Raw genomic sequence first — 26,383 nt, forward strand, 5'->3', positions numbered from 1 at the left:
CACACACACACACGCACACACACACTCTCACATACCCATACATACAGCAGTGTATAGTATATTAATATAGATGTATGTATATATATATATACATACACATATATCTACAGATATATATGTATATATATAATAAATATGCGTAAAAGAAAAGAGATGTATCTGTATAATATACATTCTTAAGTTTAGGGAGACAATGTTTGTCTAAAATATAATACAAGGGCTTGTATGTACAGGATTTCTATGAGGTTATTTCAGAAGAAAATTGGAGAGAAACAAAAATGCTGAAGTTCCTCATTTGTATCTCTTTTGTTGTATCTCCATTTTTAAAAATGAATTGAAACATATTTAAGTTTAAAAAATGAAAAGGAAAAAAATGGGATCATAAATTTGATGAAAAACGCATTTTGTCTTGCTCAGTCTCCGTACTGCTCAGCACAGAATCTCTCCTAGAACCAGGGGCTTCCCTGTGTTGGGTTGAAGATGATGATGCTGCTGCCACTGCTGCCGCCGCCGCTGCTGCTGCCGCCGAGCGCACTGGGGGCAGTGCTCCTGATGACATCTGGCGGAATAAATTGACCCGCTGGGGCACTGTAGTGCGGAGGCCGCTCTGCAGACTCATCCCCTGGATCGCTGCCGCCGCTGCCGTTGGTGGCACGATGGAGGCCAGAGAGTCTCCTGAGGCTGGGGGCACTCTGGGCCCCAGAGATGTGTCGTGCGGCAGTGAAGGTTGGGAGGCCGATAAATGTCGGACATCCCGACTCAAGCTGCCTGACTGAAGAGCCTGCGTGCTCTTGTGGATGTCTCCCCGCTGAGGTGAAGGGATCTGCTGCTGCTGAGGTGACTGTTGCTGCTGCTGCTGTGTTGCAGAGCCTGCGGCTGCAGATGACACAGCTGGTTGCTGGGCAAGCTGCTGCTGTGCTGATAGAGATTGTTGGGCAATGGGCTGCTGGATAAGTGACAGCTGGGAGCCTGTGCGCGAGCCGTACTGGAAGCTCCGGCTCGCCAGAGGGGTCTGCACTGGTGGGCTACACATGGCAGCCGTGAAGGACATGGGTGACATGATCGCTCCTTGCTGCTGGAGTGGGGTCTGTGGGTTGGTCAAGGAGGCATTCAGGCTGCCATGGGAAAGACTGGGAGCGGGGTAAATCCCCTGTGCTGCAGCAGCAGCAGCGGCAGCGGCCGGCAGCATGCGTGCAGCAGAAGCGTTGGCAATAGCTGAAGCACTGTATGTCATCGGTACAGAGGACTGCTGGAGCTGATTTGTGCCAAAGGCAGTGGAAAAGGAGGGTTGGGCTGGAGAGTTAATGATGGAATTTCCTGACATTGGTGTTGAGTTCATCCCGCTGACTGACTGCTTGCGGTCCACCATCATCACCATCTCCCTGTCCTGACGAATAATCTGCTTCAATATCTCGTTCTCCTGCGTATTGAAAACGCCGGCATTCAGATCCTTCTGGAACTTCTGCAGCAGCAAGGAGTTCTTCTTCCCTGTTGGGGAGCAGTCAGGAGAGGTGAGCACATACAGCCATGGCAAAGTCTGGTTGCACTTAACCACAGGAAAACGGCAGGATTCAGGACAGTAATGATAAAGATGCAGTGAGTAGGTTTTAGTAGGAAGACTTCCTAACATAGACACCACACATTCAAAGGACTCTAAAGACTTTGGCAGGGGGCATTTGTCTTCTTGATTCCAATACTAATTAACTGCACTTTATTTAAAATCACCCCATTAATGTCTCGTCAAGATGTATTTCAACTCTTGTAATCATACAAACTGCATCTTTTCACGTCCACTAAGGTTTGTCATATTGAATATAAAATGTGAAAGACATTGAATGGCTATGACTATGGGAAGTGGAAGGTTTGAAAGGAGGTAAAGACACATAAGGAGACAACAATGACTGAAAGTATGGTGTGATAGCGTAGACAGTGAAAGTGCTGATGTGGACAATGGAACACAGAATACTGAGGAGTCATACCCACACGTCATTACACTGGACACTTTCTTTTTAGAAGGGACAAAAAGTCTAAGAACTAAATTAAAGTCACATTCTATTTAAATCACAATGACAACTCAGCTAAAACACATCACAAGGACACTTAGAATAACCTTTTAACAACATGAAAATAAAAACACACAAACAATGCAACAAAGATCTATTCCTAACACACTATCTCACCATCAGTGGGCAGAGATTGTAAATATAATTAAACATTACATAAAACATCTTACCACAGAGTGCTACTCAGAATGCCATACTATCTTTATCACTAAAATTGGCATTTATATTCCATTATTAGATAAAAATACACAGTTATGCTATGCTTTTGTGAACCAATTTGGTAAAATTAAATTATAATAATGAAAAATACATCACTCCCTCAATATTGTAAACAAACTGGTTTAGTGCTGGTGTTAAGTGCTATTATTATTACGCCTAAAGGGCATTTTAAGCCCACAGGCCTGGACATTTTTCCCAGTCACTGACACTGTGATAATAGAGGCTTGGCAGACCCCTTTTGTGGCTTTGAGAGTTTGGCTGCAAAACTGTGGTAACATGCTTAATGATACAAAGGGCATGAAAGATGTCTTGAAACTGGTCTTTTGTTGAGAGAGAGCTGTCCCATTTGGCAGTATTAATAATAAATATGCATTTAACATGTTTACTTTGAATGAATGGGTCAAAATGTGTTTAAATGGTGTATTTCCTGTAATTACCGTTGACCTTGTTTATCGACAGGCTGTGAAGCGCTCTTTGTCAGTAAAGAAGACAGAGTGGACTTTAAGTGTCCTGAAGGCTTCAGCTGTATATTTAATCAATCATTAAGGCCTATCCTTGAGTGCAGAAGATTTCTCCACCTAGTTTACAGTTGAGCGGCATTTTCTGGACGACTTTCTCTTCTCAAGGCTTCCAACAAGCCATGCATTCAACTACAAGACAGGACTCATGCAGCTGTAACAGTCTCAGCTGAAAATGGATTGATGTTACGTCTGTAGCCATTTCTCAGAATCAAGTTCTCCATTTGACGTTGTTCACTTTTACTGTCACTACAGGGTCAGGTAGATACAAAAATAGCTAATACTAGCACCACATACTGATTATACCACTACTGTTAACTTACAAGGCTGCTTGAATTGCACTTTTAAAGGTGATAGGGTTAAACTCTGTAGATTGGAAGGACAACACATTGATTTTGATGAGGTAGTTCAACACTTTGAATGTTCAGGGCACTCAGGGTGCAGAGCAACAGCATTTTGTGTACATTTTACATCTGCATTAGTCAGAAGAGTTCAACTTTGGACATTACTCATATAAATTACACTGGTACAGGGCTTCAGTAGTGTATTATAGTGTGCAGCTGTCTTATCTGTTGCTGTTGCCCCTCTGGATTCTCCTCAGGCCTCTTCTTATTTCTCTCCTCCTCTAATCTCTGATATCTCACTCTCTCTGTTGGTCAGTTAAGTGTATGCAAAGGCCATAACAGATCTTACGGGCTATAAAAGCTTACATGTAAACAAATTATTTCACTCTTCTCCTACTGCAGAAAAGAAAATCTCACCTCAGCCGCCAGACTGAAAACATTTTAGTAGACATCTAAATAATTGTCAAAGTCCCGTTTAAGGAAACAAATACTGCCCTGCTCTGACCACTAAACTGAATTACTCCATAAATCTCATATTGGAACAAGAGGCAAAAAGAAACTTAGCAAAATCTGATGTATTTATGATCTATTTTCTGTTCAAAATATTCTGTTCCGCTTTCTCAGTGTTGCATCAAATGTTCTTCTGTAGGGGAGATTTTACAACACGTGCTTATAGATGAAGTCACCTCATCTATAAACCTGGACAGAAAGACTGGACAGAAAATATTATCCCTTAAAAACAAAATGAAAACAAACATCAACAAAATGTAAACATCACTCATGAGTAAAGAGAGATTTCTTTTTAAATAAAATAAAAAACAACTTATAAAATTAAAAATAATAATTGATCAGCTATGGGTTGAATCACCATTTGAATGCAATACAATTAGATTACTGCATTATTTCTTTCTTTCCTGGCATGATGGGAGGAGCATTTGGGATTCAACATCACCCCCAACAAATATGTTTTGTTTTAAATAATAGTAATAGGTAAAAGGTAGTTAACCCATATCTGACATCTGAATATAACAATCAACAAATACACCAAAACAAAATAAAAAAAACCCAAATCATACACAGACATTGCAATGTTCAACAAACATCATTTAAATAATCAACACTGCTTGTAAAAAATAAAATACACACATTACAAAGATGTATGGCTTTACAGATAAATAATACAGTCTCATTTCACTATTAAGCAGTAATCATCTGTGTCTGTTCTATTATGTTTAGTTTCACTTAATACACCATAACTAAAAAGCACTTTTTGAAGAGTGTTTAAACTGGTCTTAATGTGTGTGAGAAATGAAATTTAATGGTATAAATAAAACTGTTTTAGTATGTTGAGCTGTTGGCCTCCAAAATGCGGTCAACATGAAATTAATTGAATGAGTAAGTAAAGTTTAAAGCCAAAAATGAGATTTACTTTCTTCTGATTTGTGTCAGTCAAGACTAAATCTTTTTCCAGATTATTTACACAAAAGACAGAAGTCATATTTCAAGTCAGACAATCAGAAACAAACTTTTTTTCTATTGGTGAAAACATGAATAAATAATGAAATGGGATTTCTGCATGTGACAAAAAGTGTATGTGGCATTGCATTAGTAAAGTTTTTACTAAACTGCAGACATTTGTGAATGCACTTTGAACAAAAGATTCAAAGATTAAATAAAAATGTCACACCAACAGAGCTGAGTATGTGTTCATAATCTGGCTGATTATTCTGTGATTATAAATAAACATGGCATGTGACACTGAATGAGATATCTTTGTTTCCTTGATTGTCTTAATTATTGACATTTTGAATATGTCCATCAAAACATCTGCAGGACTAGTGTGGGTGACTTGAGTTATGTGTCACTGATGCAGGAATTCATCAACAGTTAATGTAACCTTGTGCAAGAGGACAAGCTCTTGTAGGATGAATTTGAGACCGGATCCATTTAGCAAGCCTCTAGGTCAATTTGTCAGGCTGTTCGAATGTTGGAATTGGAATAAAGTGTTTACCTGATGCCTACTCGTCGGCCAGGGCACTCTTGAAAACGAGATGTGCTCGTCTCAAGACGGACTCCTGGTCAAATAGTTTTTAGATAGATAAAAGATAATGTCAAATGTGCAACACGGTTATTGGTTTCAAAGCATGGTTACTTTTTTTTTTCTTTCCTTTTTAGAGCAAGACAAGCATGTAACCAAATGCAGTTCATATATAGAAACGATACAACCATCACGGATCATGACAAAGTATCTTCCCTTGTATGAGACAAAACCCCCTTCATGGTTAGTCTGACAGGATGGATCGAATCTATACCACTCTGAAAAGTGTCAGTCAGAGTGGTCAGCTTTCATTTTCCTGTTTACAGCTTGCTACAGCTGTAAACTAACTCAGCTGGTGGCTCTCATAAAAAGGGCAAATGCAGATTATTCTTGAGATCAAAGGGCATATGTTGTGAAGGGCACAGAGTGACAACAAATTATTACACTTTGCTACAGGGCAAATACAGATTTTGTGTGTTATTTTTTAAAATTATGTACTTATGTCCAAAAACCCTGCAACCCTGTCTCCTTTGAATTACGCTCATATGCAACAAAGTCAACATTTGTTTTTAGTGTCAGGTTCTCATGCAGTGTGAGTGTTGATGTCTGGGTGGGTGGAAGTACAAAGCCAGAGATGGAGTTTGTGCCCTGTCTCAAAAAACATATAAAAACCAAAGTGCACAGAGAACAAACATTTAACAGATACGTTTAATATTAACTTAGCACACATTTGAGTGTAAACATTTTGCTGATATGTTTTGTCTGATAATTGAATACAATCCAGTGCAAAAAGGGTTGCATATGATTATAACTTTGAGGAGAAAAGGTTGTCTTATGATGGGACACACATCTCTTATTGTATTCTGATTGACTTGCTTGGGTGGACTTATTTAAAATCTATTGTTTTATTGCTTGTTGCTGACTTGCCTGACGCTACAGTATTTCAACAGTCAAAAATTAGGGTGCAAAGCAATTCAATATTGATGTGCCTGTGTCAGGCAAAAGAATACACAAATACAAAGCCATGACAAAGAAAAACAACAGTAACAGATAGAGAGGTAGATACAGACTGGAAGCTTAACCACTGATGTAAGACAACATTAGCACACTGTTATTATGCATACTCAACTTTAAAATTTGTATACAGGTGATTGTTGTTCTGTGTTTAAAATAATATAATAGGGCCGAAAAGTTTGCTGACAATAAGGTGACTTTATTGGTAAAGTCAGTTGTAGTGATGTGAAAATGTGTGTCTAATCTACTATGGTGAACTGTCAGTTTATGTGTGTACTGTAGCAGCCATAAAAATAATTAATCATTTCAAAATCTAACTTAACAAACCTGAACTTCATATATCAAATTTATTTGTCTCCAAAGCTGCATTTTATGATGTACATATAACAACTTCTTCAAACTGTGCCCTACGTGATTTGAATCAAATGGGGGCATTTTTATGTATCATATGAGAGTCTCCGTCAGTTAGAAGTTTCTTGGAATAAATAAAACGTCTATCTGAAACAGAATGTATGCTGTTGAATGAATTAACCATATTGAAAGACAGCTGTGGATATCAGCATGCACTGTGGCTGCCAGAAAGATGTTAGCAGTCAGGTGTCAACCACTGCATCCTCTTTCTATTCATCAGTGGAATCACTCTTTAATAGAGATTTTATCTGTGAAGCGCTCTGTTGCTAGGGTGAACGGAGCAGGCCAGGTTACACTCAAAGCTAGGAAGGAAGCACTCAGTGCAGCTAGAAACATGATACCACCCCCCCCCCCCCTATTTTGTTTACTTATTTACTTTGCAATGCACTATTAGGACATATCCTACATTTATAGTGTTATTTAGAGAAAGACCAATGGGGATGGGTTAGGGTCAGAGTTAAGGTGCGATCAAAGGTGCAGGTTTTCTGTTACTTTACTGTATATTTTTCTGTCTTAGTCACAATGGCATGGCTGTACTACAACCAAAATGTTACATTATTGATTTATTATAATTTTTATATGATGTATATATTATAAATTAATATATATATATATATGTTATATTATTTGTTTTATTATTTCCTGTTTTATTTATTTACCTCAATCAGTGCCTTGCTACATCTTATTGATAGGGGTTACTTTGTGTACACCTGCAATCCTTTAAAAAAAAAAAAAGGTATAATAATAATATAGTTATAATTTCAAATGTGGAAATCCCATTTCAGCTGGTAAGATACACTAACCAAAAAATTCATAAGTAACTGTTACTATTGTGTGTCTCGAAGGAGAAAGGAGCATGACTGCATGGAAAATGGCATTTTAATCATCATCAGTAACCTGTAGCCTTAATAGCCACTTCACCTTTATTTGGAGAGCATCCACCTGCATTGTCAAAATGAGGTTTTTTATTAGAAGTTTGCCAAAAACAGGGAAAGAGGTGCAATGCACTTGTGAAATTAGTACACTGTGGTCAGAATATTCATTACCATACTGTAGCATTGTGTTGGATTGGTAGTAGCTTACTTCAATGATTAAATGTAGCAGTTTACGGTCAAATATTTTTTTTTTTTAACAGTGTCCAATAGCTGAGCAACAAATGAAGCAATAGTCTACTGTAAGAATTAAATCAGTACTGATCACACTTATTTGTTTTGAATGTGCAACTGCCTCTTTCAAGTTCAAGTTCATTTTATTTTAAAAATATCAAAACCTAAAATGTATGTACAAATTGATAAAAAATGACTAATTTTACACATACTATTTAGTATTTATATTGTTGTATAAATTACTTTTTTATTCAATGTGATACTGAAATATGCGAATGAAATGTAGAGTTACATTATGTGACTACATTTTACTCTCCAAGAAATATAATGTTAACATTTAACTAAATAAGCCTGACTGAGGCAGAGGAAGAGAGGACAGTACACACATGGACGCATGAGAGTGGCGTGCTGCTGTTCAGAGAAACTTTGTGTTGAGACCATGATGGACAATGAATGCATACCTAAAGTATTTTGGTTTAGCTTCTGAGTGTGTCTATTTGTCAACCTAAATGAACTGAAACCAACAGTGAGCTCAGTGCACGGTAAGCATTACAAGAAGAGGACGGGGAGCCCAGTTCAAACCACCCAGGCAAGTGAACAGCGTAACGGGAAGACGAGAGGAGCAACAGCAGAAAACTAGTCTAGATCCTAGTTTTCCTTTCTTGTTGGCAATTAAGGCATTCAGTGTATGTTGTGGCCTGTTAGTAGCCGGTACAGCAATAAGGTGTAGTGGTATTTAAATCCCCTCGACTTAACAACAAAACCAGAACTACCAGAACTTACTGTGCTGGGTTTATGGAAGGTTATAAATATAAAAAGATACACATTTCAATTATATCTATGCAAAATATAAGCAAATACACATATGTACCTTCTACTTCTGCCAGTTGAATAAACCTTCTTTTAAATAATACTTATATTTTCTACAGGTTTATTGTTCAATCAAGTATTGGAGCAGAAAAATCTAGAAAATGAATTGGAGAATGTGAAACTGGAGGGTCAATGCCACCAATTATTGCCCTGTTGGTAATTCATACATGTGCCCCTTTTTAATCTGGAACAAATCTGTGTTCATGAACCATTATCAACTATAATCTGTCATGGCTAAATTCTTCTGTAAATGTTGCTTTATCAGAGAATAAAGAATATGGAAGCATTGTTGATGATGAGGGTATAGCTGATTGAAAATAGACAAGTCCTGCCTGTTGACAAACTGGGCTGGACCTGATGGATGTTGGGACCTGAAGCGACTTCCTGATGTCACCTGGCCCTGCTCAGGTTCTCTTTTACGGGGTTTGTGTCTGGTTGATTTTGAGAACTCTGATATGGGGTGGGGTGCTGCTCATACCCAGGAGTGCAGATGAGTGGAAAGGCCAGACACACATGCATTTGAGGTTAGCTTCCATCCACTCACTGGCGTCCAGTCGGGGGTCAACACCAAACCAACGAGGGGGCGACCTGACTCCCTCCCGGACAGCGACATGCACTGCCTTCCAGTTAATCCAACCACAAAACGCTATTTTGGTTCTTTAGAAGGATTAATGCTGGTTACAACAAATGTTCTTTATGGTTACATAAAACAAAGAAAGAGATGTGACTTCAAAAGAAAAAAGAAAAAAACATAGCATACAGGTCATGCAGCACAAGATGGCAGACACAATGCTTTTATGAGGAAAGAAGGCAAACAAATACTGATAAGACAAGACAACAAGGCACGATGACAGGCAAGAGATTCAACCAATCAGACAGGACAGGAGGATTAGATGTAGGCAGGTCTTACCGATGCGGTCCAATCGGTCAATGGCGACAGTTTCAAAAGCACGTCGCATCATGGGGTACTCTTCTAGCACCTCATTGAAATGGTCAACAGAGAGTGAGAAGAGTCGGCAGTAGGTGTCTGCTCGCACGCTGGCTGTTCGCCTGCCCTTGGTGAGCAGACAGATCTCTGTATGGCAGAAACACAGGGAGACAAAGAAAGAATGAGGTGTGAGAGAGTTAAAGAGAGTTAGAAATGTAGAGAGAGGAGGAAAGTACATCAGGTCATGAAGGAAACCCTCTCAGTAATTACAGGAAAGATTACCATATAGATGAACCTTGAGCGTTAAGGTACAGAAGCAGAAGCTAATGTGAATGTAAATAAAATGGGAAGCCCATCAGCGCTGCTGTCACTTGCAGTATACTAAGATAATTCATCATCCTGCAGAGAGCTAATGGTGCCATAATGCGATACAGTAGTCAGCTTTAAAAAAAAAAAAAAAAAAAAAAAAAAAAACCTCATCAAGCATGACTGCTTCACTGCATCAGTGCACTGAAGTTCTCAAATGCACTGTATATGTAAACAGGGATTTTCTTTCATATCAAACTGTATTATTTTTCAGTCACTCTGGTTTCTGATATGAAAACAGCATCAAAACTAACGTAGTAGACACCTGCCTGTAATGCACACATCTATGTTTGAGACAATAATCATTATGGACCCAACACAGACTGGACTGGTTGGTGCTTCTAATTCATCTCCTATAGTAGATTACACATTTGCAAGCACATCTCTGAGTGGAAATATTTGCAAATTTGGCTCTCAGTTCTTGGCCATGATTAAGGTTCATAATCTTAAAAATACTTGAGAGAAAGAAGAGAATGTACCCAAAGTTTCTGGAACCCACATTAATTAATTTATTAACAGGATGTGAAATGTGTTTTTTTCATATTCTCTGTTTTCGATGCCAATTATTTCTAATTCAAGTGCTCAAATCATTCCTACAGCAATTTGGTGATTGCAAAGTGAACTCCTGCAGAGAGAAAAAGGTCAGGCTTTTAATTCAGTCTAAAATAATGGGAACTTAAATTTTCACTTCTGATGACAATAACATGAGACTAACATCCAGGATCTAGCATGTAAGCAGCCTGAATATTAGCTGCTGGTAAAGACTGTAAAAACCAGCCTCACCATAGCATCCTGTTATACTAGCAAAAAAAAACAAAAAGATGAATGTGTGTGCTAGATAATGTGAGATGCTAACACATGATATCCAGTGAGTCCATTTCCTTAGTGTTTTCACAAATCAGTGACAGATGGCACAAAGTACACAATCCCATATCTGTCCACTCCACACACTATTCATTCATCCTTTCATCCTGCTTCCATTTTATCCTCTCTGTCTTTCAAATATACATAGTACTGTCAACAAATGTCACGTGCAGAGTCAAACCAATGATGAATTGACCCTATTTGAAAGGAGGAATAAGATTTATCAGGCTTTGGATACACACACAATACTTGGAAGCAGGGCCAGTTCATTATTGGCATCTATAGGTTGGTAAATATAGAAAATCACCAGCCATATCTGTTAAGCATGTGTAAAATAGTACCCACAATTTAAGTACCAACTTCCCTGGGTTTCTGTTCAATCCTCCATTCAAACCACAACACCTCTCTACCCCCATCCACATTTGTTCTTCTGCCTAATCAACGGCACAACCTCCATCTTCATTAAATCATTAAATGTTAACTGGTTGTGGCGTGATCTTTCCTCGTTATGACAGGAGTTGTCACGAAAATAGAGCACAGAATGTGCAAGATGTGAGAGCAACACTCTCAAGCTGTGGGTGTGAATAAGGTGTTTGCTGTTATAATGGAAAAACTGCCTTTAAGTGGTAGCTCTGTTAATCCAAAACACACAGAACAAGAAAGAGAAAGAAAAAACCTGTCTTGTAAAATATAATCTCACAAAGGAGGAGAAACAAAAGCAAAAAGACACACAATGCATGGCTGGTCTGTGTTATTAAAAAACCGACTGTCCCAATACCAACCGTACATAATATGCTGTGCAGTTGAGTTGCATGTTTTACTTGACAGTGGCTCAGATTAAGAGAGATGGGTTAAATTGGCTGAGTGGGTGAATCCTCCCAAATTACTACCTGCCATGCCACTACATTTCAACTGATGTCATATACAACTTTGAAGGCTGTTAAACTAAAATAGCTTCTTCTCCCACAAGCACAAGAGGGCTTTAATTACTCATTTTTCTTTTCAATTCATATTGCAAACCTTTCCTTAATATATATGCAACCAGTACAATCAAATTATTAGTTAGAATGTATTGCCAAGGAATACTGTAACATTTGCTGCATCTCAAAATGTAACATTAGATATAATTACACCTGGAAATAATGTTACCTGACATTACATACCAAAACATACATAACTACAATACATAATACACATTGAAACACTTTGAATAGTTTTAGAAAAGCTTTCTTTCTTTCTGAGAGTTAGATGCTAAATTGATGCCACTCACATCTGTTTGCTAGATATAGGAAAATGGTAAGCTTAGCTTAGCATAAAGACTGAAAGCAAGTGGAAGCAGCTGGCCTGGCTCTGTCTATAGGAAATCTGAAAAAATCTGTCAACCAGCACCTCTAAAGCTCACTAACATGTTATATCTTGTTGGTCTAATCTGCACAATAAAAATAAGTCACTGCACTGAGCCAGGAAATTGTGCAGCACATAAAGCCTTGTAAAGCCTAATATTTTAAACTCTGGAAGGAACCAGGCTAGCTGTTTCCCAATGTTTTTAGTCTTCATGCTAAGCTAAGCTCCTAAACTACAGACTCAAGCGTCATATCTAGTGCATAGATAAAGTGTTACAAATCTTCTCATCTGACTCATAGCAAGAACACAAATAAGAATTTTTCACCACCTGACCTTCTGCTACCAGGAATCGAACCACAGATTTCCTTTCTCAGAAACATCAGAGTACTGTTCCTGGGTTTGCTTTGGCTTTGATAACCCATTGCCACAGCCCCATGAATGAATTTTACCAGCCGTAGCCAGGGTTTTAGAAGAAATGAGGTCATGAGTCCTAGCCCCGCTAGGGGGGCTTGGGGCAATGCCTATTATACTTATTTCCAGCTCTATATTTTAAAATTGATACTCCACTAGAGTATTGCGTGATTCACAGTTTTAAAAAACCTCTATCTCATACTGCAAACCCCTCAGTTCAGCCTCTGTCTTACAACAGGTAGTCTTAGCTCCTGTCTCTTTAAGGCCCCCCCCCCCCGCAAGATGAGCACACTTTCTTTCTGTTCTGATTGGCCAGCTTCCCAGAAGCCTGCCAGGCAGCCGTATCAGAGTTATTAAGTTACCGCTGATGCAAACTCAACATTCCCTGCTTTACTGCTTCATATTAAAAGCTTTATAATGCCTACATTATTATGCCTACCTTGTGAAGAATTAAGAGGAAATGAAATGCATTCTCCACTGCATTAGCACAGTGTTGTCAGGGGCGCTAAAAATGGTCAACAAAACTACATAGTGAGAAATTTGGAGCTATTTGTGCTGCAGATCAGTTAGAAATAATGCAGGGAGGAATAGTACAAGTAGAAACAGCCACAGTGATGATGATGCTCAATGAGGAGCTGCAGACAATCAGCACACCTCTTACATTTAAACAACTTCTTCTAGCTTGCCCTGCTGTGTAATGGAAAAACACAGTGTGCTAGCTTCATGTGACAGGCCCCAAAAACAATGGAAAAAGACCATAATGTTAGTGGAGCAGAGTCGTGTACTGGTGTGGAACAGATGACCATATAGAGAAATCAGTCACAAGCTGACATCAGATTGGGCTGGAAGTTAAAAAAAAAAACAACCCATTGGAAACAGAGCGTTAAGAGCAGTCTGATGTCAGTGCTTTTTGCTAATAGGGATTACTTTTACATAATGTTTATGTATTTATTTGACACTTTGGCCATATTTCTGAACATACAACATTAAAACATTATATATACAATTGAAAATGTGGGAAAGCATAATTGGGATCCATTAAGCACAATTTTGGCTACTTTACCCTCCCTTTGTCCCTGGCAGGTGGCAAAATTGACAAAATTCCAGAACTGGATTTAACAGACAATTAAAAGTATTTCTAAGGGAAACATTAGCACTGTCAACTGAAGGACTTTTGTGAGCATAATTTGCTATCACTTCTGGTGTCACATACTGTCATAGCAACCACGTCATCGTCTGCTTAACCCCATCATAGCTGGGATGACAACGGGACTAGGAGAGGGAGTCACATGACTGAAACATTCAAGCCCAATAGAGATTTTCTGTCTATCATTGTCCTAACATTATTCTCTATTAGTCCACTAGCCTCAGAGTGACTTCACTATTGAGCTCTGCTGTAACAATATGTAATCCCACTCACGGAGGCCCAAGAGTGATTACTGTGATACCTTTTAGCATGCTGGTGTGGCATTGACCATGGCGGGGGGTGTGTAGTGACCTACTGTCCTCATAGATGTCCTGCTCATTACTATGCTAATAGTTTCCTGTAGCTGGGACTAGTTTTGTTACTCGCTCTCTCTCTCTCTTTCTGTCTCAGTCCCCCTCACTGCTTTCTCATTCTAGCTGCGGTTTGGCCTAGTTGTAAGGGGACTGTGAATCATTGGAGAAAAGGGGGAAGAGTGAGGTGCTTGGCACAGCCAGCTGCTCTCAACTCAGGCCTCATCTACTAATACCATACAAACTGGTAAAATTACCAGCTGGGCAGAAAGCAACAGCAGGTGGCTCGGCACTAACAGGACATAACAAAATGAGCTGTGTGACCTTTAGTATTTGGACAGATACGGCACATATCTTTTGATTAAAAGATTATTAATTAAATAGGAGCATTTACTGTATTAAGCATGTTATCCATATGTTTTTCCCCTTTACATCACACAAATTTTAGGATATTTCACTGTTAACACTGTGTAGTTGCCTTAACACATATCCTCGATTTATAAACGTGGTCTCCAGAGGTCAATTCCAGGGGAATAGTTTGTTCTCCTGTTCATTCCTTTTAGCTTTTAGCTATATTCAATGAACAGCTGGTGAACAGATTATCTCCTGCATAAAGCATAGAAAAAAAGTTTAGCTTCATTTTTGTATGTTGCTTGTTAAAAGACTTAATAGCAAAAGGCAGTACGTTTGTTATCAACCAAAGATACCAAAGAGTTGAATTTAAAAGGTGTTAGATGAGTTTCAAACTGTCTTTGAGCTACCATAATTACTTTTCATCATCTTACTGGAAACAATAGTCAGTTTAACTGCTGTGGCTTCTCTTCTTTTCTCTGAAACAGTTTGATAAATGTACTCATACTCACTATCATTAAGATCAATTTTTCAAAGTCGTATTGGCCAAAAGTCTTATCCTGACATTTCAGTTTAGTTTCTAAAACAAGATCTACTTGTTCTGTGTCAATAATTCTTTAGCAGAATATCTCAGAGCTACAGCCCCAGACAATGAATTGTTTGAATGAGATTTGCTGCTGTACTGCAACTGCCAGATATTTTACTATATGACATGTCCACTCTATGCAGAACGTAAGATGACCCCCTCCTTTGCAGCTTTGCAGGCTAAGATGCATGATGAGAGGGTGTATGACAGCAATCCTGTGGTTAGCACAAGCAGTAAAAAAAGATGACTACTTCTTTTTTGATTTGCTGCCTTCCTCGGCTCGCCTGCGAGACATGAGCTGCATGCAGCAGACACACCAAAGTGAAGGTATTCTTAGAATCCTCAGCCTCCTTTCATTGTGGGGATGAACTCATGAGATAAAATATGCACGAACTTCTAAAATAGGAAACTTTGCTTTGCTTTCACATAGACACGATAACGTCTGCCTGCAGATTTTGTCAGAGTAAACAACGTGCAATGAAATTACATCTGACATTTAAAAAATTAATGATACCCATAATTTTATGGAGAGGGAATGGGACCCATGCCGAGAGAAATAGACATAGAGGAAGACAGAGAACGAAAGCACAGCAGAGAACAGAGCGAGGGAATTGCTCCTGATTTGCCAAATATGTGCAGCAGGGACGTACAGAGGGGGGAGAAGAGTTCATGCATGTGTGTGTGTGAGGGTGGGGGAGGAACCTCTGTGTGTCCTAAGGGATGCCTGATCCACGCCTTGGCCTACTCCAACAACCAGATGAGAGGTTATGTAACTGCGGAAGCTGACTAACGTCCAACACTGGTTAATGAGAGTCTACAATAACTTAACTTCAAACAGCATCAAACGCAAGTCCTCAGGCAAGGCTCATGTCTCAATATATAACTGCATGAACATTGGAATGCATGTGTGACTCTGAATATGCTATTCCTGCATGGCAGAACACACATGTATAATTCATGTCTGTCAATTTATATCTGAAAAAAACAACTAACAAAACAAATTAAAAAAAATGTTTCGCTTTTACCTCCAAAGTAGGATCCATCAGTCAGCTTCATCTCCTTGTTGAACTTGGTGATGACACTTGCAACACCATGCTGAATGAAGTACATCTTTTTCCCGACCGTGCCTTCTCGGATAATGTAGTCGTTGGGTTGGAATACCTCAAACTTCAACTTGCTCAACATCCCCGTCACAAAGTTGGGGTCCGCGTTGGCAAACAGAGGCATGGTGGCCACAAGTTTGCGGCAATTGAAGTTGACAATTTCCTGGTGAAGGAAGAAAGCAAAGTGTCTGTCAGATACATGACATCAATCATCATTTTTACCTACAACATGAAAAATGAGCATCAGTTAGGTACTGTCTGACACAAAACATCACCACAAATCTCTGCTGCTTTTATCTGTGAGCACAAATGAATTGGATGCACACTGCTGCTTTATCCCTAATACTTCTAAGCACTTCCCATCACTCCTGAGAAGAAACTTTTTGGCACTCTCGTCAGATCCTGATGAGTTTGCCCTCTGGTGCCGGCGGCAGGCCATCTCTCTGGTCTCATCCTGTCCCCTCAGACCCAGCAGGAGATTAGGAGCTTGTTTTCTGTTTACCCACACATCTCTGTTGCCGTGCAGATGGAAAGCCGGGGCACTTGGCATCTGTGGTGGTGTGTTGTTGACGCCCCCATGAGGGATAGCTTCTCTTCCAGTGACAACAGGACATCAACAGAGAGATAACCAATCTCTGGGATGCTCGCTAGCTAGATGAGGGCTACGTAAAGTGATGTTAGCTCAGCCTCAGATGCCTGTGTCAGCTAATGCCACGGGCTCTGACCTCAATCATGCACCAGAACTAATGAATTAGATAGTAAGCAGTTTTCATGCCCAGCCAGGAGTTCTCTTGGGGAAACATTCTTTGGCTATGCCTATTTAAAGATTTGTCATATGGTGGAGAAAAAGACGCAGCAAAATAGAAGTAAGGAAGGGGTAATATGGAGAGACGGGACATCAGTCTGCCTATTATGTTATACAAAGCAATCTGCTTGCAAACTGCATATATATTTAGAGTACTGCAATCCATTTGCCAGATTTTATGTTTCAAACATTTTATTCAGACATATTTTCTTTATTCGTTTTAAAACAATATGAAAATCAAGTTGCAGCAATGTTTCACCTCCCTGAGAAAGGCAATCCATCACACTGAGCCTTCTGTGACTGTGAATTTTCTCAAAGTCAAAATTGTGTGGTAATACAGTTGCAAACAGGAGAATTTTAGAAAACACAAAACAAATACAAAAAGCTAATATTTGAATGGAAGAAACAACAATGTGTTAATGGTCATGATTTTCCAATAACAGAGCTATATCAATTAAAAGATAACCATCAATTATGGGATGTCGTTGTCCTTGAAAGCAACACCAAGGAGAAATTCTGTCAATGTCCATAGCTGCACACCAGAGTGATTAATGAATCGCTTGAGGCTTAGCTGTAAGCATCATTACCTTTGACCAACTCAACTCCGCACCAAATCCAAAGCTGTTTTATCCACTGACGCAGGGTTGTCATGCGAATCCCAGGTAGTCATAATTGCTTGAGCCAACAGCAGCCTAAATCTTGTGGTAAATGACATGCCGGAATCAGCTGAAGTATACTTGGGCTGATTTCATGGCTCACCTTTGGTCCAAAGCTAGTCTGAGTGCTGCCGAGTGGAGCTGATTCTTATCCCAAATTGACCCGAGTCTTCACCCCAAAAATAGTGTTGGAACATAACGTGCAGACACTCACACAGTGGCAATCAGCCCGACTGTCTCGGGCAGTCTACCTGGAATGGGTGTGGCTTCATTGATATTAGGCTGCGTTATAGCTACATTAATTGATTTCTGGCTGCTAAATGCTAAGAATAGATTGAAAAACAAAAACACACTGCTTTCTTCCCGTTATCTTTCAAAAGAAAACTTAAAGCCAATTTACAACAAAAGCTACAGAAGCTAAGCCTTACAAAGCACTGTAATGATGGATAAAATATACTGTGACAGCAGAGAAGGTACCATTAGTTGTGCCACACATATCTAGACATTAAACCTATGATTTGACATTTATTTGTAAAGTGTACTGTTGCTTTAAGTCTAATATGACTCAAACAGGAGTCGGTGAAAGCAAGCTCATTTATAGAGGTAGCTTATGAATGTGCATAAAGGTTGGCATTGCTCACGAACCTGAAAGAGGGGTCTGAAAACAGAGGAGGTGAGGGATGCGGTGGGGGCTCAACGTGGTGAAGTCTTTTAGTCAGTGTGACACAGCAAATTAGGGTGCTAAAGCCTGACAATAACACCATCGAAAAAGGGACATACAGCACTGTAGAGTACAGATGCTATCTTTCACACTCATTTTATCGATGGTACATTTTGTTAGAAATGCAGAATTCATTAACTTTGTGTTAAATACTCAATAGTACTATACTGTGTGGCAGCTGCTGCATATATTTATATTCATTTTTATTGTGTTTCTAAAAAAATCTATAGCAGAATTAGATAATAACACATCCTCTTGCCGTAGTAATTACAGAAGTATTACTCAATCAATCCTCAAGTGACCTAATTCTGAAATGGATGATCAGAGAAAAGCCTTCAATTTTGGAGACAGAGTGCATCAGTCTGGAAACCTGACACGGATGAAAACAATCCATTGCACTCCATAGTTACTACAGCAGTAGTAGCAGTGACCAGATTAAAGTTATGTGGTTAGCTTCACTAATCAGTTTTTATTTAAATGTCTTTTCCCTGCATACAAAGACTGAAAAAATGAAAAAAGGTAGACTGCCAGGAGACATGAGGAATAACTAACAAAACTACAGGTTCCTAAATCAATCTGCATTACCAGGCTGAAACAATGTAATTAAGCACAATCTCAAGCACATTCTAACTCTGTGGTATATTTTAATATGCAGAAACAAAAGCTACCTTATTGTTTTGGAAAATAATTGACAGTAATTCACTGTGGAGCAAATGAGCAACCTGCTTCCTCTACCTTCTCTGCGAAGAGTGAGCTGTTAAAATAAGCGATTTCTGACACATCTTAAACACTGTTATATGGTGAAATGGCAATGTAAGATAATTTTATGTAACCCGTTTTGCTCTGGTGTTTGTTTTCACTACTCAGTCTCATGGGCAGAGCTTTCATTGTGCGATACTGTCTCTATGCAGATTTTAACTTTGCTTGCTATGCACGGTGAATTAAGCCTGTAGGATTTGCTGTGTTCTCGCAGTCGTACCATCTAAATCCCTGCACCTCCCTGTGAGTGTCTGGGACTGCGTTTCAGCATTTGATTCTGCAAGGTGACTTAATGTGGGTACATGAGAGATGGTCATGATTTCTACGCTTGCTTTGCTTTTTATTTCTTCTCTCTCCCACATCCCTATGCATAATTACCCGTGTAATCTGCAGATATGAGGTCAGCCGAGAACTTTAAAACTGGTCATTGACTTCACAATAGATTTCAATATTCCTTTTCATTATCTCTCTTTGTGAATAATATACAGTATAATCAGTTGATGCTTGAGTTGTGTAACTGTATATCGGTGCTACACTGATATCTTCAGACTCATTATTCCAATATTCCAATACTACTGCATTTGAGAAATAAAAGAGCACATTTTTCAAACACTCTTGATCTGTGGTGAGGTGCAGGTAATGTTCCTGTTCAGAATATTTTCTTATCTTAATGAATGCTCAGTCTGAATGCACAAAGGATGAGGAAAATCCGTTTTGCTGTGTTTCTGCTTGACCTTGAAAGATGAGATGACAGGTGTTGATATCTCAGTTTCAGGTAGTGTGCATTTAAAGGTGCCAAATGAAGATTCACTCCTCATCTTGGGGGAAGAAACCAATTCATGTTCCCAAGCCAAAACCAGTGTTTGACACATACTTGTCAAGATTATTTTTTTCATATTTTAGATGTGTTTAAACATTTTTTTTCTACCATTGTTCCAAATATAGAACTTTAAAATGCCTTCAAACAGAAACTCTGAGTCTCAGAAGATTTATCAATGTTACTTAAGTGAAACCTCTGAAGTGCAACATTGGCAGGAGCTTCTGAGAGAACTGATGTTTAAATTGAGTGTAAAGGTCTTAAGAGAGAAGATGTCTCACCTCTTTGAGCGGGTCATTGAGTTCACTCAGGATGTTGTCCTCATCAAAAATTTTGCCTTGGTAGCGATGTTCATAGTAGTCGTGAATTTTCTGTCGCATGTCTGCTGGAAGCTTGTGGAAGGACATGTATTGCTCCACTTGCTTGTACTGTAAAGGCAAACACAAAACAGATAGATATCAGTTCAAATATGCAGTGCAAAGATGCATTCAAATATTCTCTATGTAAGAATTCCTTTTATCAGTGACAATGGTGGCCGTTAAGTGAGCTGCAGTCTGCGGAGGTCGGTAGTGAGGTAAGGTTTTTTTTTTTTTAAAAACACACCCACCTGACCTGCCATGAAGAGCCAATCTGCACTGCCCAACACACAAAGATATGCAATAATTAACTACCTGAACCTGGCCCCAACCCCCCAACAAACTGCTAACTTTGTTTACCAATTGTGTTTACGAAAAACACTGGTAGGCTCAGTGAGCTGTTGTTGGGGAGCAACGCGCTGTGGTTTTGTTGTGAAATGTGTGGTACACCCCAAGAAACATCAACAAACAAAGGTACTACAGTCAGGAACCGTGATAGCAGGCATGGTTAGGCAACTAGCCACCAGCCAACCTGGTGGGTAACAGAGCCGGATAGCCAATATCTTCTGGGTGTTTCTAATAAGATAAGTTAGCACAGTTTTTTGTTGTGGTGATGTCGGTCATTTAATGGCATTAACAGGAGAAAGGCAAGACACTTGGGAGAATGCAAAGAAAGTCCAGTTTGTTGGATTTTCTCTGGAAAAAAAACCCAACTTGAGCCCCTCATATCAAAATCAGATCACAGGCGTTTAAGGGAAACATACTATTATAATGTTAATAATTAGTATAAACAAGCAGGATTTCCAAAGGTCTTCACTGAATGTGTATTTGTGTCTCTGTATTGAGGACAACCCGTGCTCTCACATAGTCACGGTGCCATGTCCTGGTTCTGTGTGTGGGGAGGGAAAGACAGAACGAGGGAGGCAGGTGGTGAAGGAAAGTAGGAACGAGTACAGGCCCAGGGCTATGTCAGACCAAGGTAGCAGTTCCGATTATCTCACCCATGCAGGAAGCCCAGTACTAATGGGCAACTAAGCCATGATCTAATATGAACAAGCAAGGTATACCTGATATCCTAGAGAGATTTAAGAGCTGGCCATAAACCAGATGGCGCATAATGCATGATTTCATTTGAATATATTGTTGTGATTTCCTAAATATGGATTGATTCAATCAGACACAACCAGTGTTGGATTGTAAAGTGATGATGTCAAGGACATGCTCCTCTGGCCTTTTCTAGCTTCCCCTCCCTTCTATAAAATCTCTTGATTGTAAAGGACTGTACATTTTGTTTAGAAACTGAGTTTGATTCTTGTGTTTAAATTTACTTTTGATTCCTTTGTTTGTATTTCCTTATAAAGTTAAAATTTATGTTTTAAATTTATGCTGAATGGTGCTAAAAAACAATCATCTATCATCAATCATATCATATCATATTTTAAATTGGTAAATCCCCCAATTATTTTAGTATTACAGACTTATTTTTGAAACAACATAATTCTAACATAGTTATAAAAGCAAACTATTAAATAGTCTGTAGCATTGTCAATATTTCAATATTGTAATTATGTATTAACAGTCAGTACCTAAATATGAATAGTCGAGGAAACTACTGTAACAAGCATATTTATTTTTTAGGCAAAGTCGTTTTTTGGTTTTCTTATTTATCTAGCAGTATTTAACACCTTAGTAGATATGCAAATTAAATCCAAGTAAGGGTATATTTACAGTAAAATGAAAATGTAATTGGTTAAATTGTTACTTGCTGTATTTACAGAGAGTTTCCATAAAGCACAATATATTGGGGTTTGCCAATTTAGAGGGATAACTAGGATTATATAATGGAAATATATAACTATATAAAACAAATAAATAATGTTATTAAAGACTTGGGTCTTTACAACCTTTACGAAATGAAAGCAATGCTAGTTGGAAGTCCAACGGTGTAAGAAATACGAGATAGTCACATTATCAAGCTTCATAAAGCCAAAAGTTTAGCTAGATTATCTGAATTACTTTATTGGAAGGTAAACCTGAAAGTGAGCACACTTGTTGGTAATAATTCCTAAGTTATATAATATAGATCAAAGTTAAGCCAGGAAGTTGTTCAATATTATCCTTTAAAACATCGCTAGTGTTATTGTCACTCGCACTACAGTAACATCAGGATACATTATGGCCAGAGGATGAGTGGGAGAGAGGGACAGAGCGAAAGAGAGAGAATGATGGAGGAGAGGATGAAATATTTTGTGTCCTCAGAAAGCCAGATGGCCTGTGATTCATACACATTTTTTTTTTTACTGCACGTGCATGGCTGGACACAAGACTGTGATCTTCCATTTGTGCAATACTGCCAGTAACAGACATGTAAGAGCCGTCCTGTTTCTGGTAATTGAATCGTAGCGGGTGTTAACATTTTGTCCACATTAACCTGAAAGCAAAAACTGACCCAAAGGAGAAAGAAAAGATATTTGCTCATCTGTTCTGATCATTCATTGTTTCCTCACACACGTTTGCCACAGACAGGCCAGTGAACACAATCTCCCCAACCAGTCCAAGGCCCTTACACCTGAAATTAAACAGTCTCTCATGCTGCCGCTGGTAATCACAGAAGAGCAGTAGGTGAGAGTCAGTAGCAGCTGTGAGGTTGGTCGCTCTGTGGGGGGCTCTGTGGCCAGTGTGATGCAAGCATGGTTCACAAAATGAAATTTGTCAGTGAGAGAGAAGATCCTTGAGTCACAATGCCTCCCGCATTGATTCTCTCCCAGCTGCAGGCAGGTGATAAGGGGCCAAGGTTTTGTTTGCGGGAAATTGATTTATTTTGAGTTCACAGTCGAAGTTGGCGAATGTCTGGAGAGGCTCGATGGGGCTGAGGTGGGGCACATAGTCAGGCAAACATGGCACTGAGCATGACATGACATCTGCATTATTTCAGGTTGGATATGTGGCCTCTAGCTTGAGGTCATGTAATTTCTTTCTGCCACATAAATCTGTCATTTTTAATTTTATTGGTTAACTGTCCAATTATATGTCAAAATGTCCAAGTGCACTGGCATTTGCATAGCATTCAGTACTGCCTAACAGAGCCATTTAGATTGACTCCACTCCTAAAATGAAATCAGACGAAGTTAACTGCACTACATTATGACCTCATCCATTTCTTTCTTTGTGCCTCTCAGTCTTTCTCTCTAGAAATAGTCACTGCCTAGTCAGCCCTATACTCACAACGTGATGTGATGTGCCATTTGGCACAACATTAAGCCATTTCTGTTCTTGCCAGTGGCTTGGTCAGGTATTTTCAGTTAATACAATACAGCCTTTATCTAAAAAAAGTAATAGTCATGGAGAGACAGAATAAGTTTGGAAAGGTTTCTACTCTCTGCATGTGCTCAAATGTATCATAACTTGGGTAGAACAAATAGATTAGACCCTAATCTGTTTAATCTAGGACAGGAAACAATCAGATGCTTTTGTCTGTCTGATTTAGGAAATACTAATGACAAGCAATTTTCCAATTGTGGTCCAAAAAATTCAGTTAAAGGAATACTGTATAACTGTCTTGCTGAGGATTTGATAATTGAAACCACTCTCTGGTTTTCTGTGCTGAACTCTTCCTATGGCAGGGTGCAGTGACCTCCTGGAGTCTCCCTGCTGGTTCTCTGGCAAACTCACAGTAAGACTACAGAAAGTCACGAACTCTAAAAATTACAACTTGTCCTCTGTCTTTATGCTAAGATAAGCTGCTGCTGGCTATTGCTAACAGACAGCTATGAGAGTGGTATCATGTCATTCTTGGCAATTGCTATTCCTTTTAAGCATGGCTGCTTGTAAAATACACATATAGTACACAATATTTAAACTATATCTGGGTGTCCAAATGTTGACATCTTTATAGAGCTGTTTTTGACACTGATGGCTGCACATTCAAAGTGTCAAATTTCAGGCTGGTTGGAATTTTAGTTTTCTTAATTAACATTTCATGACAACTTGCTCTTAAGCTTCTTTTGACCAGAACAGTGTTTCATGGCAGACAATTTGTTTCGTGACTCTGAGCCTTGTATATTATCTAATGAGGCGCAGCATGGACAAGTCTTTAAGAATAACTCCTCAGGCCTCAGCTGATGAATGACACACAGCTGTACGCTGGCTCCCAGTGAATCAGCACCAGGGCATCACAGCAGGCACATCTTGAGATCATGCATGCTTTACACCCTCATTTCCTTTGACCCCCCCCCCCCACTATTATTTCTCTACTCTGTCATCCTTCATATGCTTCTTTCAGTATGTTTCCTTATATATTGCATTATGCTTTGCCCTCTTTGATCATTTATTCTTTTTTCACTTTTGAAACATGAGGAAGCTGTTTAGAGGAGATAAGGTTTTCAGGATTTATGTTGAACCTATTAAAAAGAATGACTCTTGAGTGCCAGTATCATTCTTTCTCTTTGTTCCTCATCTTCTGCCCATCTTACAGTACTTACCCCTTCTGCCCTTAGCTAACTTCTGACCTCACACTCACATCCATCTCTCCATCCATGTTTCCAACCCCCCAGCTGTGGCAGTGATAGATGTAATGACTAGAGGCTGAGCACCCTGGACCCATCCCTGCTGCTCCCCAGCCTGCTCCACTGATATGCACAGCCATGCAGCAAATCAGCCCTTGCTGAATCTGGCTACACACTGGGGCTCTGTTACCGTGAACATGGCATTCACAACCTCAAAGCTGTCAGTTCAATGCCTGGAGGGATGTTAAAAGGATAAAGTCGGATGTAGATTAAGCAAATTTGCTGTGAAGCAGATGTACATCCATACAGAGTAAGAGACATGTCACTAATTCAAACAGTGACTTAGGAAGCCCGACTTGTTTGCTGTGGGCGACCTGCTGTCATTAATTTTCAGTGGAATGCACTATGGCATTGGTTTATCTGGCTGTTTACGATCAATCATAAAATTATTGCAGCTTAATAAAAAAATCATGTCTCTGCTAATCAAATACCCATGACGCTCATAGTGTTACTCAGCAAAGTGATGTGGTTTTCCAGACTAAAAGGTTTTTCACCAAGCCTGTTCTATCTTGCCACATCTGCATCTTTTTATCCTGACTGTGAAGTGCACTGACTTCTAATCTGCTAGCATTTCTGTCAATAAAGACTCCATATGGGCTGACCTGCTGATGATTGGTCAGAGGATGAAATTCAATCTGTCGGAGGATGATGAAATTGAATGATTAGCATTCCACAATCCCATTGAGGTGAAAGCTGTGATCTCGACCGTGACGTTGACTAGATTAGGCTTGTCCATAGAGGACTGTCCCGATACTCTGTGTGCATTTAACTATTTTGATGATGTACCATGTATAATAGCACTGCAACACTGCAACTAACATACAGGGGGCTAGATGTGCATTAACCATAGCCTGGCAAGGTCAGGCCATCATTTTACAATGAAATGATAACAGCTAAATGCTTTTGTATGCAACATGTCCTGTTATAGTCAGAGCCAAGGTGACTATAACCATAATATACACCGATGCTCTGATAAGAATAATGGCAACAGCCTCATGCAGAGTAATTGATGTGTACTTTGTGTGTCAGCCGAGACCTACATTACTGAGTTTGTATGTGTGGGTATAAATACAGTCTGGCTACATCCAACAATGATTTCATCAGCAATTCATTTGCTGTAGAGCTTAATTTATAAACTGAATGACAGGAAATTCATGTGCAACTATTCTGATAATCAATTAATTGCTGGTGTAGTGTCATTTTTGAAGCAAAAATGCCTCACATTCACTGGTTCCAGCTACTCAAATGTGAGGATTTTCTGCTGCTTATTGTCAGATATGATAGTTGGTTATGATAGTTTTCAGTGTTCGTCAGAAAAAACAAGCAATCAGCTCTTGACACTTTCCAGAAAATTATTAACCAAGAAAATAATCAATAACGAAAGCAATCTTTAGTTGTTTTGATTACTTTCTTGATCGACCCTTTGGTTTATCAAATGTCAAAATACTAAAAAATGTCCATCACGATTTCGAAAGTCCAAATCAAAGTCCAAATAGAATAGAATGTTAGAATTTTTGCAATAGCGAATGATAGCTTGATTATTTAATAGCAGTTCCATCTTAATAGCGGGTTTGTTGGTTTCTAGTAATCAACAAATAATTTCATTTGAAATTATACATTTTTTACATTTATTTCTAAATCTACATGCTGTAGGTAAATCAGTAAATCTGA

At 39.1% G+C, this 26,383-nt stretch overlaps 1 protein-coding gene across 1 annotated transcript in view; it reads right to left on the bottom strand.

The window, feature by feature from the left end:
• Positions 1 to 379: 379 nt before the first annotated feature.
• The window catches only part of LOC128380274 (potassium/sodium hyperpolarization-activated cyclic nucleotide-gated channel 1), a 70,589-nt gene continuing 44,585 nt past the window's right edge, over positions 380 to 26,383 (bottom strand). The window contains exons 5-8 of the mRNA XM_053340021.1: positions 20,073 to 20,219; positions 15,956 to 16,196; positions 9,494 to 9,658; positions 380 to 1,488 (exon numbers count right to left, since the gene is read on the bottom strand). Of these exons, the coding sequence (XP_053195996.1) occupies positions 380 to 1,488; positions 9,494 to 9,658; positions 15,956 to 16,196; positions 20,073 to 20,219 (1,662 nt within the window). The remainder of the gene's footprint in view (positions 1,489 to 9,493; positions 9,659 to 15,955; positions 16,197 to 20,072; positions 20,220 to 26,383) is intronic.

The sequence above is a fragment of the Scomber japonicus genome, chromosome 19 (genome assembly GCF_027409825.1).
Source record: "Scomber japonicus isolate fScoJap1 chromosome 19, fScoJap1.pri, whole genome shotgun sequence".
NCBI classification, from domain to species: Eukaryota; Metazoa; Chordata; class Actinopteri; order Scombriformes; family Scombridae; genus Scomber; species Scomber japonicus.